At 51.2% G+C, this 17,564-nt stretch overlaps 1 protein-coding gene across 1 annotated transcript; it reads left to right on the top strand.

Moving 5' to 3' along the window:
• Window positions 1–12,397: 12,397 nt before the first annotated feature.
• On the top strand, window positions 12,398–16,272 carry CDC42EP5 (CDC42 effector protein 5). The gene is made up of 2 exons (XM_028095023.2): window positions 12,398–12,473; window positions 15,780–16,272. Exon 2 carries the CDS (start codon window positions 15,780–15,782, stop codon window positions 16,239–16,241), a length of 462 nt encoding a protein of 153 aa, XP_027950824.1. The 5' UTR covers window positions 12,398–12,473; the 3' UTR covers window positions 16,242–16,272.
• The last annotated feature ends 1,292 nt before the right edge of the window (window positions 16,273–17,564 follow it).

Below are 17,564 nucleotides of genomic sequence, written 5' to 3'. Positions count from 1 at the left end.
GGTGTTATATGCAACTGATGAATCACTGAATATTATATCAGAAACTAATGATGTATTATATGTTGGCTAATTGAATTTAAATTTTTAAAAAAAGGGTGTGATGGCTTCTCATTGGCCGAGCTGTTTCCCCGGGGGATAAGCATAGCATCTCTCTCCCTGGCCGGAATAGAGGAGTAGTACCCAGGAGCAAGGTCAAGTCCATGTAAGTTCAACTCCACCTCTTCCTGTTGGGTCCGCCATTGACTACAAGTGGTAGAGCATGACAGCTTTCCTGGCCAAAACCTCCTGACTCCATTTTGGCAACCGATTTTCACCATACAAAGAACTCTGAACAACAAAAAGACAAACAACCCAACTACAAATGGGCATAGAACTTGAACAAATATTTCTTCAAAGAAGACATGCAAATGGCCAACAGGTACATGAAATAGATAAATAAATAAATGAATAAATAATAAATAAAATCTAAAAAAAAAGAAATTATACACAACTCTCTCATTTTATAGCTCAAGCCTCACACAGAAAGAGAATAAATAACATGTGGCCAATACTCATATGGAAATTAGCAAAACCAAATTAAGCTGTCACAGACTGAGTACAGAGCTTGGCTCTCTTCCTGGTTTCCATTGGGATTTGTCCATTCCAAGGCACAGAAACACCCTCTTCATCCTCTTTATCGGTGGTGGCCCTCAGGCCCTAGAGGCCCTAGAGACCCTAGATACTCATCACAGGTAGTCATGGAACCTGGCTGAGACCAGAAGTAGGTTTGGGAAGTGCTCCTGGAGGAGAATCAGAGGTGGAATTTCAAGGGATCCTTCGCAATCACAGTTGTCCTAGAGGACTCTCCATCTCTATCTCTATCTTCCCAGAGCTCCCCCTCCCAAGCCTTGCTCTCCGCAGTAGTGCAGAGCAGCTTCCATAATACGTCCATTCCCTAGTCCCTGGAAGCTGTGAATCTCTTACTTCACATGGCAAAAGGGACTTTGAGGATGTAATTAAGGTTTACAAACTTTGAAACAGAGACATAGCAGTAGCCTACTGATACACTTAAAAATAAGAGAGGTTAGGGAGGACGAGGCCTATCAGATATTACAACACAATAGAAACACTTTTTAACAAAACCATCTAGTACAAGCACATAAAGAGAATAGCCAAGCTAAGAATTGAATCTAACTAGTTATAGAAACTTAGTGCATTGAGAAAGTGGCATCACACATCATTACCAAAAAAAGGCATTTTTAAAAATAAATGGTTTGCTGAAAACTGAATTGGATTTATCCTCCATATTGTGTAGAGCAAATAATTAAGAGATATAAGTATATAAAACAAAACCAAGTAAGTGCTAGAACAAAATATTGAAGAGTTTCTTCATAATGAGAGAAAGGACTCTAAACCATGATGCAAACCCCTGAATAAATTTGAGGGTTTTTTTTAAAAGAAAAACTTTTGCAAGGAAAGGAAAAAGCCCATAAGCCAGTTGGAATAACAAGGCAAAGAGAGAAAGAACATATATATTACATATATAATATTGTATGATATAAATTGTAATAGCTTATATATATATGCATTTGTGCATCTACATACATATATATTATATAAAAGGGCTAATTACATAAAAGGGTAAATTTCCCCAATACAGTAAGTTAGAAACAAAAAACAATGGCAAAACCTATTATCCCTTAAGATAATGGACACAAGACATGAATGGATAAATAAAATGTGGTCTGTCCAGACTGTGGAATATTATTTGGCAACAAAAGGGAATAAAGCCCTGATTCATGCTACAAAGTGGATAAAACATAAGACATTATGTTTTGAGCGATACTTCACATGCTAAGTGAGAGAAGCCAATTGCAAAAGATGTGTATGGTTCACACTCATATGAAATGTCAAGAATAGACAAATTTATGGAGAGAAAGCTTAGTTGCCCGGCGCTGGGGAGACAGGAGTGATTGCTAGTGGGCATGGGGTTTCCTTTTGGGGTGATGAAGGTGTTCCAAAATTGACAGTGGTGGTAGTTGTTCAACTCTGAATAGTTCAAAAAGCCACATTGAATTGCACGCTTTAAAATGGGTGAATTGGGGCACCTGGGTGTCTCAGTCAGTTAAGCAGCTGCCCTCAGCTCAGATCATGATCCTGAGGTCCTGGGATTGAGTCCCACATTGGGCTCCTTGCTCAGCAGGGAGCCTGCTTCTCCCCTGCCTGCCGTTCCCCCTGCTTGTGCTTGCTCTCTGTCTCTCTCTTGCTCTCTCTGTGTCAAATAAATAAATAAATAAAATCTTAAAAAAAATAAAATGGGTGAATTGTATGGTATGTGAATCATGCCACAAACTGTTACCAAAACCAAAGTCTGAAGCAAACTGAGATATTAACTGAAAGTTTGTATCCCATCTATGCACATGAAGTGTAATCATATAAACAGGTGCTCTGTGCATTCATCACAAGAGAATGTCAAATGAAAGTCACACGTGTTTCAGAGGTCGGATTCGAGCATTTCTGAACGTTGACCACAAGCACTACCAGGAGGGCTGTGCGGAGACACTCACTCTCTCCCCTGTGCTGGCTGGCAGAGCCCAGAAATGTGATGACACTGACTGCAGAAAATCCAGTGAGTTACATGACCAGTGAAACTCCCATTGGCCCAGCAAACTGCTCTCAGGAATCTATGGTGAAGACGTTGGGGGGCAGAGATGAAGCCATCCCTGTGAGTTGTCTGTCACCAAAGCTCTGTCCATTAAATCCAAAGAGAGGAGACTATTTGGGAGCATCTGGGGTAAAGCAGCCATGGACATAATGAAGAGGATTTATATGAATCAATACGCCATGGCCTCCGGGATGCACAGTATGGCAGGCTGGACGCCCCCACCCCTACCCCCTCTGCTTGCTTTGATGTTTGCTGTCTGTCAGTGTACAGTAGATAAGAAAATATGTTCCCTAGATGACAGCGTTCTGTGGTCAAGGTCATCCTCATCTACATGTTGAGCTTCCCTGCCTACTGCAAAACTGTCTCCTTCGGGTGTCCCCAACACCCCCGGACCTGTGTATAAACACCCTCCCCATTTCACCCATCCGGACCCAATCCCAGGAGGGTGGGCTCTCGGTCGCTGTCCATGGTGCTGATTGGTACTTGGCCTTTCAGTCCGTTTCAGCACCATGGCCAGAGTCTACGAAGGCAGCAAAGTTACCATATTCTGATATCTCGGTTGGCAAGCTTGCCTCAGCGAGCCCCCATCATTGGTCTATATAGCCCATACAGCCTATATAGCCTCCACGCAGGAGTCAAATAGAAAATATTCAGTCAGAGTGTGAAGATAAACTGGAAAACTACAGGGGGGTGTAGTCGTTGACATTAATTCAAACTCCCTTCACAATCCGTGCATCCTGAATGGAGATAGAATTTGGAAGCTCAGGATGTCGGCCACATGCTCGGCATGCCAGCCACTGGAACAGCCCATGGTGTCATATAATGTTAGCACTCCCTATCTGCCTCAGAACATCTCTTACCAGACCAAGTTCAGGGTACCAGCTATTGGGTATGACCAAAAGATACTGGACTTGGGGGCACATCAAACTGGTTTCAAAACCTAGAGCTGACTCTTCCGAGCTCTGGGTCCTTGGGAATATCGTTTCACCTCTTTGAGTCTCACTTTGCTTTTCTCTAAGATGGCAGTGATAATGGTACCTGCTTTGTAGGAATGTTTGGGAGACTGATGGTCAGAGATTATTATACTCTGCCTTTCACAGGAGGCAACAAGTTTAGCCAGGAGGGCAGGATTTGGGGCCAGGCAGCCTGGGATTTGATCGTAGCTCTTTCTCATTAACTATGTTGTTACTTAGGGAAAGTCACCCTCATGGCCCTGTGTTGTCATCTATAGAATGAGGATAATGCTGGGACCTACTTCATAGGGTTTTGGTAAGAAACTAAACAGTTTCTATGTGTGATGTGTGACGTAAAGTGCCTGACCTATAGTCAGCACCCATGCAAGTTGGGAGCTGTTCCTATCATTATTGCCATCATCATCATCATTTTTACCCTAGTCATTATGTGCCTAGACACAGCCTGACAAACTGCCTGTGTTCAGGAATGGTAGCTGTTTTTATAGACTACTGTTAGGATTGCTGACAGCTGACACAGATGAAGACACTGGAGCTAAGAATTGAAAGTGACTAGCCTGGGGCCACAGGGCAAGAGTTGGTGGAAGTGGGACATGAAACCAAGCCTGTCTGATGACAATGAATGGGCTTTTGCCACAATCCCACCTGCTCACATTTAGCATCAAGGAGGGAAGGACCTTAGGAATCCCCTCCTCCACCCCAGAGGGAAGACCAAGTCTCACAGTACTTTGGCCAGGAGTTTGCAAGGATCATATTTCAGTCCTTCCCTTCTTCCTCGGCTCTGCCACTTGAACCAGAAAAGTTGCTTCGTTCTTTCACAGAACCTGCAGTTGGCTCCTGGGAACTTTTCCCGGTGGGATTGGGGGCAGAGGGGGAAGGAATTGTGGATGGTCTTTGTTGCATGGGGTATTGCGAGATGGCTCAGCGGAAGGAGGAAGGAGCTGAGACTCATGAGAGGGAGCCCCAGAGACAGAGCTCAGCTGTCCTGGGAAGCAAGCAAACAGCTGCAGTCCACTCCCAGTGCAATGGTTCTCCTGGGGCTCCCTCTGCTGGCATGGTCCTCACTCCCTCTCTTCTGCTTCCGTCCCTCTCTATCTCCATCTTTCTGGGGCCTCCTCTCTCTGTAGATTTCTCTCCCTCTTTGTGTGTGTCTCTGTCTCTATCCTCTCTGGGTCTTTTTCCTCTCCCTCTGAATCTAGATGGGGTTGTTTCAAAGTCCTTATGGGTGTTGGAAATCCTTTCTGATGGCAAAACCTGACCCTGGGTCACCCCACCCCTTAGTCTCCCCTGTCCACATCCCTGAGCTGCTGGAGAAATCCCCATAGCCTGTGCATCTGCACCATTATGACCTCTGACTCTCCTGGCCTCCGTTTCCTCATCTGCTCAGCGGACCTAATAATAGCACCTACATCACAGGTTGATGTGAGGACTACGTGAGATCATATTTGAGAAGTGCTTAGAACAGGACCTGGCACACAGCAAGGGCTCAACAGATGTTGTCCTGCAGTTCTGAGGCTCAGCTGAACTAACACCTTGCCTGCCCCCTGCAGCCTCCTTGGTGCCAGGATCCAGGCCTGTGGGGGAAGCCTCCCCAGCACCCGCATGCCCTACCCCACCCCCACATAAGATGGCCTAGGCTGCAGTCACCCCTCCACCTTCCACCTGCTCTTTCAAGAAGCAGTGCCCCTGCCCTGGGCTAAACCCACTTCATGTGCTCTGGACCTGGACTAGCCAATACCAGCCACTACGGGCTTTTTCCTTCTAAATCAATTAAAATTAAGTAAAATTTAGGTCTCAGGTCATGATCCCAGGGTCCTGGGATCGAGCCCCGCGTCGGGCTCCCTGCTCAGCGGGAAGCCTGCTTCTCCCTCTCCCACTCCCCCTACTTGTGTTCCCTCTCGCTGTGTCTCTCTCTCTTCAGTTATTCAGTTCTGCTAGCCACATTTCAAGAGCTCAGCAGCCACATGTGGCTACCATATTTTACAATGCAGATAATAGGACATTCTCATCATTCCAGAAAGTTCTGTTGGACAGATGCCTGTCTTCCTTGCTCCGGGCGGGGGGAGGGGGTCCTCTCCATCATAGAACATACCCTCTCCTGTATCTTCCATCACTCCTTCTCTGTCAAGTCAGACTGCCTGAATTCATATCCCACCTGCACACCTTAATAGCTGCAGTAGCTAAGTTATTTAAACATTTTTAAAAATTAATTTAAAAAAACCGGTATGTAGGGGCACCTTGCTGGCTCAGTTGGTAGAGCATGTGACTCTTGATCTTGGGGTTGTGAGTTTGAGCCCCATGTTGGGTGTAGAGATTACCTAATAAAATAAAATAAAATAAAATCTGTATGCAGTCACGGTGAATGATTCCCAAAAGACACTGCTAAGTGGGAAAGAAAAAAGTGGTAGCTCAGAATCATCCAGTAGGAGTTTATTTGTGCATTTAAAATGTTTTCTTGGAGCACCATCTAGCTTAGCAGTTCTCAACAAGGGGCAATATCCCCTGATCAGGGACATATGGAAACACTGTTAGTTGACCACACTGGGGGTGGGGGAGGGAGAACTACTGGCATCCAGTGGGTGGAGGCCAGGGATGCGGCCGAACATCCCAAATGCACAGGACAGCCGACCCATGACAAAGAATGATCTGGCCCCAAATAGCAATATCAGAAAGGTGGAAAATGATGGTCGGTGTGTTTGCAAGGACCCACCCCTTTTGGTAGATGTACACCCCAAACTAATTTCAGGGGATACATGAGATGGAGACTGGATTGGAGGAGGTCATCAAAACCTTACTAGTCAAGGGCGCCTGGGTGGCTCAGTCGTTAAGCGTCTGCCTTCAGCTCAGGTCATGATCCCAGGGTCCTGGGATCGAGCCCCGCATCGGGCTCCCTGCTCCCCGGGAAGCCTGCTTCTCCCTCTCCCATGCTCCCTGCATGTGTTCCCTCTCTCGCTGTCTCTCTCTGTTAAAAAATAAATTTAAAAAAAATCTTTATTAAAAAAAAACCTTACTAGTCAAGGTTTATTTCTGTTTCTCTCTTTACAAACAGGGTGTATTCATGTATTGTTCGTGTAACTAAAAATTACGTTTAAAAAAACACAACAACAAAATAGTACTAAATGTATCCAAACCAACCAAGGAAACAAAACTTTCTCCGACCCTCACCTCGCCCTCCAGATACACTATCTCTCCTTCCTTCCTGTCACAGCCAGCCTCCCAGGGTCTTCACCTCCTCTCTCCCTCCTCCCCCACCCACCCCAGGCTGGCTTCCAGTGCCAGCCCCCTTGCAGCTCAACCAGGCCACAGCTGTCTCTGGGTTGTTACTGAATCCAGTGAATCTTGTTATCGTAGTTGACCTGCTTTTGAGACTGCAGGGAGGGACTGTGTGACCTCCCTGAGCTTCTGGAGCCAATCTCTCCCCCCGCCCCTACTTTCTCTGGCTGCTGCCCAGGACCTGGCCAAGTTCCTTTCCTTCTTACTATCCCTCCAGTGTCACCCTTCTCAGATGCTGTGTCCCAGGCCTCTACTCTTCCTGCATTTCAATCCAGAACCATCTACACAATTGGTGGGATACATTGCAAGTGAAAATGTGGGGTCCCTTGTTCAAAATTTTTAATAATTTCAGGGCGCCTGGGTGGCTCAGTTGTTGGGCATCTGCCTTCGGCTCAGGTCATGATCCCAGGGTCCTGGGATCGAGGCCCGCATCGGGCTCCCTGCTCGGTGGGAAGCCTGCTTCTCTCTCTCCCACTCCTCCTGCTTGTGTTCCCTCTCTCGCTGTGTCTCTCCCTGTCAAATGAATAAAATCTTTTTAAAAAATTATTAATAATTTCAAGATGGTCACAGTAAATCATTAAACCAAATGTAGAGCCCTTCTGAGCACGGGGCCCCAAGGGACTATGCAGGTCAGTTGCCCACAAAGCTGGCCATGCTTCCGAATCTCCTGGGTATAATCCCCAGCCTGTCTCACTGGCCTGCTCCCCCCGACCCCATGTTCTCCACCTTGGTGGTGGCCCCACCATCGCCCAAGATCTGCTCTCTGAGGGTTGTTGGGGTAAACAGAATGGACATCTAAAGATGTCCAGGCATGAATGCCTGAAACGTATGAATATGTTGATCACATAGCAAAGGGACTTTGCAGATACGATTAAAGTATCTTACAGAGGGGCGGCTGGGTGGCGCAATCATTAAGCATCTGCCTTCGGCTCAGGTCATGATCCCAGGGTCCTGGGATCGAGCCCCGCCTCGGGCTCCCTGCTCCTCGGGAAGCCTGCTTCTCCCTCTCCCACTCCCCCTGCTTGTGTTCCCTCGCTGTGTCTCTCTCTCTCTATTAAATAAATAAAATCTTAAAAAAATAAAGTATCTTACAGACCTTAAAATAGATTATCTTGGCGTGATGGTGACTCTTATGTGTCCGCTTGGCCCAGCTACAGTGCCTGGTTATTCACTCAAACACTGACCCAGGTGTTCCTGGTGGAAGCATTTTGTAGATGTGGTTGATACCTACGATCAGTTGGCCCTAACTAAAGGAGATTACCCTTGAGAGCACGAGTGGGCCTCATCCAATTAGTTGAGTAAAACAAAGGTTTCTCTGGGGAAGAAGAAATTCTGCTCCTGCAGCATCTGCTCCTGCCTAATAGAGTTTCCACTCTGCCACACGGATTTGTGGCTAGCCAGCCCCTACAAGCACAAAATCCAATTCCTTGCAAAAAATCACGTATGTGGTTTTACTTATTTGTGGAACATAAGGAATAGCAAGGAGGACATTAGGAGAAGGAAGGGAAAAATGAAGTGGGGGGACATCAGAGGGGGAGACGAACCGTGACAGACGATGGACTCTGAGAAACCAACTGAGGGTTCTAGAGGGGAGGGGGTGGGGGGATGGGTTAGCCCGGTGATGGGTATTAAGGAGGGCACGTACTGCATGGAGCACTGGGTGTTATATGCAAACAGTGAATCGTGGATCACCACATCAAAAACTAAAGATGTGCTGTATGGTGATAACATAACATAATAAAATTTAAAAAATAATAATAAAAAATAAATTTTAAGCTCTAAGTACCAAAAAAAGAAAAAAATCATACATATATATGTGTGTGTATGTATATATATATATGATTAGGGATATGTATTACCTGGTAATCAGTAAAAATTAATGTTTTCTATATCTTAACTATGTAGATATCCCAATTATATATCTTAATAATACATATACCTTAATACATGTGTGCATATGTATACATGTAAGGTGTGTTCTGGTTTTCTGGTTCCCTGGAGAACCTTGATTGATACACCTGTGTTATCCAGGTGGGCCCAATCTAATCACATGAGCCCTTAAAAGCAGAGAACGTCCTCTGGCTAGAGGCAGGAGGGAGAAGGAGCAGAATGGCAAATCAGAGAGATTTGAAGCCTCAGAGGGATTCGACTCATCGCCAGCAGAAGGGAGCTGCGTGGAAAGCACCAGAAGGATGCAGGCAGCTTCCACACACCAGCCCCAGCTGGCAGGAGCCAGGGACTTCGGGCTCACAGCCACAAGGAACTGAATTCAGCCAATGCCTCTAATGAGCTTGGAAGAGGATTGTTCCGAGTAAGCGGCACAGCCCTGCTGACATCTTGATTTCAGCCCTGACAGACCTAAGGTCCCACCCAGACTCTCACCCTACAGAAACTGTGGAATAAAAATTGTGGGTGGTTGTCAACCACCCAGGTTGTGGAGAGTCCTTACACCAGCAATGGAAAACCAATCTCCCCCTCTCCCCCCTCTCCCCCCTCTCCCCCCTCTCCCCCCTCTCCCCCCCTCCCCCCCTCCCCCCTCCCCCCCTCCCCCCCTCCCCCCTCTCCCCCCTCTCCCCCTCTCCCCCCTCCCCCCTCCCCCCTCCCCCCTCCCCCCCTCCCCCCCCTCCCCCCTCCCCCCTCCCCCCTCCCCCCTCCCCCCTCTCCCCCCTCTCCCCCCTCTCCCCCCTCTCCCCCCTCTCCCCCCTCCCCCCCTCCCCCCCTCCCCCCCTCCCCCCCTCCCCCCTCCCCCTCTCCCCCCTCCCCCCCTCCCCCCCTCCCCCCTCCCCCCCTCCCCCCCCTCCCCCCTCCCCCCTCCCCCCCTCCCCCTCCCCCCTCCCCCCCTCCCCCTCTCCCCCCCTCCCCCCCTCCCCCCCTCCCCCCCTCTCCCCCCTCCCCCCCCTCCCCCCTCCCCCCTCCCCCCCCTCCCCCTCCCCCCTCCCCCCTCCCCCCCTCCCCCCCTCCCCCCTCTCTCTCCTCCTGTCCATCTTGTTCTCAAGTCTAAGTAAGCCTACCTGAATCCCTTTTTGTTGTACCTTCCTCTCCAACCTCGTGGCCCCTGCCCCAACTTAGGCCCCTCCCCAGGGTCCCTGCACCCAGTGTCACGGCCTCCTGGCCAGGGCCAAGAGGAGGGTGATGCAAAAAAAAAAAAATTAAAAAAAATAAGGTAACGTCAAAGAGTCAGTAACCAAGATTGACAACAATGTGACACAACAAATGAATAAATGCAACAAAAAGAATCAATAACACATCCATGATGAACAAAATATCAAAGTTTTAAATGAAGATGGCATCCATATGACTGATTTTCCTTTTTCTCCCCAGGATCCAATAAAGCTTATCACAACCCTGATCCTGTCTTTATTCGAAGTTTTTTTTTTTTGAAGATTATTTATTTTATTTGAGAGACAGAAAACACAGAGGGAGAATGAGAAGCAGACTCCCCACTGAGCGGGGAGCCGGATGCGGGACTCTATCCCAGGACCCTGGGATCATGACCTGAGCCGAAGGCAGACGCTTAATGACTGAGCCACCCGGGCGCCCTGTTAATTTGAAGTTTTTGATTTTTTTTTTTGTTCATTATGGATTTTTCCTGCATCCATCGTTAAAAGATTGCATTAAAACTTTATTCACCCTAAACAAAGTGTGGTCTGTCCATGCCACGGAATATTATTCAGCCATGAAAAAATTAAACACTGACCCATGTTATGATGTGGATGAGACCTTGAGGACATCACACTCAGTGAGAGAAGCCAAACACAGAAGACCACATATCTAGGATTCCGTGTATATGCAACGTCCTGAACAAACAAACCCACAGAGATAGAAAGCAGATTGGTGGCTGTCAGGAGCAGGGGGAGGGGAACAGGGAGGAACTGCTTATGAGTAAGGGGCTTCCTCTGGGGGAGAGGGGGAGATGAAAATCTTTTGGAGCTAGATGGAGGTGGTTGTTACCACTGGGAACGTACCAAACACCGCTTTTAAATAGTTCCTTTTACGTCATGTGACTTTAACATCCATAAAATATTTAATAAAAATCTGTATTTAAATATATTATTTATCTTGGTTACTGAGTTTTGTGTAACCCTCTTCCCCCAACACACACCCCTAAATTTTGCTCTGGATTTGAATCGCAGCCTTGCTCCAGTCAGTCCCTCTCCCCCGTGAATCCCAGAGGGAACTTTCTAGTACCGGGATCTGACCCTGCTATCCCGTCCCATACCCTCCCTGGTTCAGTATGCCAGTGTCCAGTGGCTTTTGAGCTCATCTCTCCAGGCGAAAAGAACTCCACTTTAGAGACCTTGGAGCCCTCTGCTTCACCTGGCCTCCCAGCCTGCTCTGAGCTTTCTTCCTTTTCTCCTCTGCCCTAGAACCTGCCACTTCCCGGAGATTTCGTTCAAGGTGCACTACCTTGTGATCTGTGAAACTGACTCTCTTCTGCAGCCCCACAGCCCCGGCCCCAGCTCACCCGTGAGCCAGCCTCCTCCCTGGGGACTCTGCTCTCCTCGCAAGGCAGGCCCCGCCTCACACTGGGGCAGATCTTCCCAACACTCGGATATGCGACTCTTTTGTCACCAAAAGGCACAAGTGCTCAGAGTCCTGTAATGACCTTTGTATGAGCAGCTCCAGGCAGGGATGTTCATCCAGGAAACTCTGCGGAGCAGGGTCAGAGTTGCCCCTTGAAGACTACCTCCATCCTCCTGCGGACTCAGGGACCCAGGCTGTTTCGTTCTCTCTCTTACACTCTGTCTCTCTCTGTCTCTCTCCCTTCCCCTCACGCGTCCTCCCTCAACACACACACATTCTCTCCTCCAACCGCTGCAATCTGGAAGAAATTACTCTTCTAAACAACCAGACTTCCCCAGCTTCAGGAAATTCCAAGCTGGGCAGGGGGAGGGGCCGGGCCGGGGGGCGCGCCCTGGCCATCCCCCACCCCTTCTGCGTGTCCTCTGTGCACACCCAGTCCGGGCCTCGTCCCGCCCCCACACTCTGCCCGGAGGCCTCAGCCTTTCCACCGCTGCTTTCGAGTCCTTTAAATCCTAGAGGCAAACTTTTGGGGGATAAGGAAGCCTTGGGAGGGGCCTGCGCCTTAACCCTCTCTGCCCCAGACGGACTGAGCTGGCCTGGTCGGTGACTCCGCGGCCCCTTTGGGTTCCTACCATGGCCCCCGAGAGGGGCTGACACTTCGGTCCCCGGTGCAGGTAAAGAAGAGAACCGGTGCCAGGACCTGCCAGGGGTGGGGCCCGGGCTCCTGGGTCTGAGGCCTGGACCCCAGGGCCTGAGGGAGGGGGGCTTGGGAACCTCTGACTCCTAGGTCTGAGGAGCAAGAAAGGTAGGAAGCAGGACTTCTGGGACCTGAGAGGGGGGTTCCTGAGGAGAGGGCACTGTGGACCCGGGCGCCTGGGTCCTGGAAGAGGACCCTCCAGGTTCCGCATGATACTTCCTTTGCCAGGTGAGAACCGCCCGGAGGAAGAAGGAAGAAGGCGCGGGCCTGGGCCTCGGAGGCGGAGGTGGGCCCCGAACCAAAGGGGGGGGTCCCCCAGCCTGAGCCTGAGAGCGCGCCTGCCCCACTCAGCGAGGACCAAGAGGTAAGGGGCCGCGGGGAGCCAGGCCCCGGGGTCTCGGGCCAGGTCCGGAGGGACGCGGGACAGACGGGCAAAGGGACAGCGGGCGCTCAAGTCCGGGCGGCAGCCACGTGGCCCGAGGAAGTGCGGCGAGCCCACGGGCTGGGGTCTCCCCCTCCCGGGCCCGGCCCCGCCCGCCTCGCCGCCTCCCCCCAGAGCCGAGAACCGGTCGGGCCGGGTGTGGAGCGGGCGGTTATTTCCGTCTTGGCGGGGCTGGGGCCGGAGAGGACAGAGGTGAACCAGCTGTGCCCTCCACTCCCGCAGCTGGGGCGGAGGTAGGCAGGAGGAGGGCGGCTCCGCTGAGCCTCGAGTCGCGGAGCCAGGGCCCCTCGGGGTCCCGCCCTCGCTCCTGCACGCTCTGCCTCTTGCGCGTTTGTCACTAACAACAGCCCCTCTGTAGGAGCCCTGGCCGGCTGAGGGGTTTTTTTCCTAGCATGACCTCATCGCATCAAGCTGCTAGAGGGAGGTTAGAGCCCTCTATTTAAGAGGACCCTGAGGCTCGAGTCACTCCGAAGTGGAGTGACTTGCCCGAGGCCCTCAGAGCTAGCAAGAAGAGGCTGCACTCAGAAATGATTTCTAACTCATTATTCTCTGTCTGGGATGGAAAAAAGGAAAGAAACGCAAACATGGTCAGGGGTGTAGGAAATCCCTGGATATGGAAACATTGTTTCCATGGGGATGCACACCCACCCACCCTATCCAAGGGGGAGGGGGCTATGAACAATAGGGTATCATCTTTAGACTCTCATCAGGTTTAGACTCTGCCTGGTTTCCAAAACCAGCCCCCAACATTTGTTGCTGTGTGACCCAGGGCAACTTACTCCACCTCTCTGTACCTCAGCCACCACCTCTGTAAAGCTCACTGAGTTGTTCTGAAGATGGAATGAGTTTGTTTGAGTAACGCACTTAGGTGCCCTACCTGGCCCAGAATAAGTGCTTAGGACATACAACATCAGCATCATGACTATACTTCGCAAGTACCCCTAGCAAACAGGCATTCTGACTTCCGTTTTTCAGTGGACTAAACTGAGGTTTAAGGTTGAGGAAGTGAGTTCAGGCTCCCACGGAAAGGAAATGGCAGGTGTGTTTGGCCAGGCACTGGAAAATGGCAGTGGCGTTGCGGCATTGCCTGGGAGGGCAATAGAAGGATGGGATGAGGGACAAACTAGGGTATGGGCAGGGAGAAGAGCCAAGTGGCAGAGGGCTGCCCGGGGAGGGGTCAGTTCAAGAGGCAGCAGGCAGTGGAAGTGGTAAGTCTAGGCTCTGGAGTCCCACAGAACTGGCTTTGTGACCTTGGGCAAGTCACATACCCTCTCTGAGTGTGTCCTTCTCTGGGACATGGGAGAATGATCTCAGGTGGCCACTGAGCATTTTATTGAACTCTTGCTGTGTCCTGGGTATTGCCAAGACTTTACTGGCAACATCCGACCAATCTTGCAATCTTGCAAAGAGACTAGGAAGTGTTATAGGAACATCCTATATTCCTATGTTCCATTTTGGAGAGGAGGAAATGAAGTCAAAAAGGTTAAGTAGCTTGCCCAAAGCCACACACACACACACACACCCAGATGGAAACCTAGGCATTTGGCTGAGTTGTGTTCTTTTCACCTGCAACTCACTGCAGAGTAAGGCGGGTCACTGCTAGCACGGGGAGAGGGGTTTTTGTTTTTGTTTTTGTTTCTTTTTTTAAACTGTGGATTGAGATTTATTAATGAGCAGAGATAAGCATTTAAAACAAAATAAAATAGATTAGAACTGAAAATATCTGAGTGCCTAGCATGTTGTAAGTCTTGTTTCATAAAATGTTTGTTTCCCTGGGGGAGGGTGTGGGGAGGAGAGGTGATTGCGTGTCACGTTGCCGTTAAAATATATTTTTTCATCTAGGCTGAGGTCAGAGAAGTTTGAGAAACACTACAGAGGTGGTAAATCAAGACCGGTTTTCTCAGAGAAATAAATGTAAAGTGTGTGTGTGCATGTTGGGATAGGGTAAAGGGCGATCCTCAGAACACATCCAACTATAATTATTTTAAATCCTCTTAGCTTTAATTTTTCTCTGCATTATCAGCGATATTTCCCAGGGTGCTAGTTACTAAAAGAATAGTGCTGACTGCTTTGACTTCTTCGTAGGATTTTATCAAATCTTGATCTTGTTCTACAGTTATTTGAGGAAACATCCTCTCCTCCCCCTGCCCCCAGCACTAGCACTGCTAATTAGCTGGCACTATTACAAATATAGTTGTCTTTAATGGAGATTGTCTATGTGCTCTGCAAGGAAGGTAGTGTTATTTTATCCATTTTACAGAGAGGAAACAGACATAGAGAAATCACGTAATTTATCCCAATCATACAGCTGGCAAAGAAAGGGTGGGGCTTCAATTCAAACAGAAAGATTTTTTTATTATTATGATAACAGTGACTGTTAAAACAAAAGTACAAGGTCATCAAAGTCCTTCCCAGAAGTTCCATAAAAACAGCCAGGTTCCAGGATATAGGCAAAAGTTGGCAATTTACCATATTTACCGTAGAAGCCAGGGCAGCCATGTGGCAATCGCGCACTGAGTTTATAGGGGACTAGCTGCCAGTTTCAAATTTATGCCATTCTTGCTATTTTTAGAGAAATTTGCAAAAATGTAACACATTATATTGTCCCTTTCAAAATCAAATAACTCGAATTATAAAATGTTGTACAAGTGTACAGATGCCCAGGCCCACCCTGAACCTGAATTTGAGGTTTTAGGCAGACCTGCATTATGACTTGTGTGTGCCCTAGGCAAAGCTTGCATGCATACATATTTATTTATATTTTATAACTGTGTTGGTGTAAAGACAGACATAATCCACACATTTTAAAATAAGTTAAAACACTGTAACATTTTTTGGGCCTCTAGAAGTGTGGTGGGCCCTAGGCACTGTGCCTGGGGCACTTGGTGGACAAAGTCAGCCCTGTCTTCAGGAAAGGGGCCTCGGAGAAGCTGGAGTTTCTCTGCCAAGCTTAGGAGACGCTCGGAGGAGTTGGTGAAGCATGTTGCCTGTTGCCCGACCGGTAGGAGGACTGTGATATTAGTTCTTAGTGGAATCAAGCCTAGCAAAATTGCAGTCTGTGACTTAGGGCCTCCGGAGACGCCGTTTCCCGCCACCATCTGCCGTCCTGTTGTTTGGGAGAGCATCCTCTGAACCGCTGTCTAGGCCCAGGGTGGGGACGTGGGCTGGGTCGCCCCCTCCGCGCGGAGGCGGCGCTGACCCGTCCCCACCCCCACCCCATCCCCGCAGATGCCAGTGCTGAAGCAGCTGGGCCCCGCGCAGCCCAAGAAGCGGCCTGAGCGCGGCGCCCTGTCCATCTCCGCGCCGCTCGGCGACTTCCGGCACACGCTGCACGTGGGGCGCGGCGGCGACGCCTTCGGGGACACTTCGTTCCTGAGCCGTCACGGCGGCGGGCCGCCTCCCGAGCCCCGGGCGCCGCCCGCCGGAGCCCCGCGCTCCGCGCCGCCGCCCGCCGTGCCGCAGCCCCCGCCGCCTGCCCTCCGCGCGCCCGCGCCCGCCGACCCGCTGCTGTCCTTCCACCTGGATTTGGGCCCCTCCATGCTGGACGCGGTGCTGGGCGTCATGGACGCGGAGCGCCCGGGGGCCGCTGCCGCCAAGCCCGACTTGGACCCCAGCTCCGGGGCACAGCACTCCAGGGCCCACTGCCGCCCCAACGCGGATCTCGAGCTGGACGACGTCATCGGCCTGTAGGCACCCCTGTTTCCGACGCGTTTACCGTCCGGCATCCTACTTCTTTATACATAAACGGCTAAGGTCTCTGCTCCGAGGTCTGTCTCTTCACTTTGCTCGTGGGAAGGGAAGACGGGGTGGAGGGGCAAGGGGGATCAGTGATGGGGTCCCGGCGCCTTTAAGGACCAGGTGTGTGTCACCTGTAGCTCTTTCCCCGCAGAGGCTGGACGAAGGTCGAGATCGTACATACGGTTGGCCTGGAGTGGTGGGATGTGGCCCCTTTAACTGCGGGGGGCGTGGTTACACGGTGCCCCTTTCAGGGTTGGTGTCCCAACGTCGCCGCTCTCACAGCCCCATTCATTCATCAGTTTTGACCGAGCGCCTGGCCTGCCAGACCTGCCCCAAGGCCCGGCCTGACTTGCTCCCGGGGGCCCACTGACTCACTCTAGGGGGGCCCATCTGACGTTCCCGGGGTCCGGCCTGACTCGCTTCCGGGGGTCCGCTGACTCGATCCCGGGGCCCGGCCTGACTTGCCTCCGGGGGCCCACTGACTCACTCTAGGGGGGCCCACCTGACTCGCTCCTGGGGGGCTCGGCCTGACTTGCTGCAGGGGACCCGCTGACGCTCCCAGGGTCTGGCCTGACTCGCTCCAGGGGGCTGGCTTGATTCGCTCCCTGGGGCCGAGTGCAGTGGCTCCGGGAGCCTGACTCCCGGCTCGCGTATCCAGTGAACCCCTCGAGGCGAGCTGCCCTTACCCTGTGAGCGGCCGCGCAGGAAAGTGGTTGGGAAGAGGCAGGGTCCCGGTGGAGGAGTCACACCCCCCCTCCGAAAGATGCGTCGGCCCGAGAGGGACAGCGGCGTCCCAAGTCTGGGCTACCTAGTTTGCGCCCTGCTGGGATACAGTTGTCCTGCCGAGGGCACGACCCACAAGGGGCGGAAGGGCGGGGCAGCACGTGCAAATCTTTAGGCGAGGGGCGGAACGACCCCTAGGTAAGGGCGGAGCCAGCCCAGTGACAAAACCTAGGGTAGGCGGGGTTATACACGCGGAGCGTAGCGGAGGGCAGCCCAAAAGGGCGTGGTCGCACCTGTAAACCTCCTGGACCCGCGATAGGGCGGGTCCGGGTCCCCGAGGGCGTCGGTCTCCCTGCGGGCGGTGCCCACCGAGCCTGTAAGCCCTTTGGACCGAGGAGGGCCACACACATGCATGGGCCGCTCAGGGGCGGTCAGGCTCCCCGAGGACAGCGTGCGCACGGAGCCGCCCGCCAGGCCAGTGACCGGAGGCCCCGCGAGCGCGCGTGCTAGGCTCCTAGGGCGGCGGGAACGGGGCGCGGCCGGTGACTTCCC

The sequence above is a fragment of the Eumetopias jubatus genome, unplaced genomic scaffold (assembly GCF_037043125.1).
Source record: "Eumetopias jubatus isolate StellerSeaLion01/CBP00866 unplaced genomic scaffold, mEumJub1_p1.0 scaffold_10, whole genome shotgun sequence".
Classification (NCBI taxonomy): Eukaryota; Metazoa; Chordata; class Mammalia; order Carnivora; family Otariidae; genus Eumetopias; species Eumetopias jubatus.
The sequence above is the reverse complement of the archived record's forward strand: the minus strand, read 5'-3'. Positions and strand labels throughout refer to the sequence as shown.

Bases quoted from the DNA above. Each gene is read 5' to 3' on its own strand.
- CDC42EP5 (XM_028095023.2), top strand. From the start codon at position 15,780: ATGCCAGTGCTGAAGCAGCTGGGCCCCGCGCAGCCCAAGAAGCGGCCT.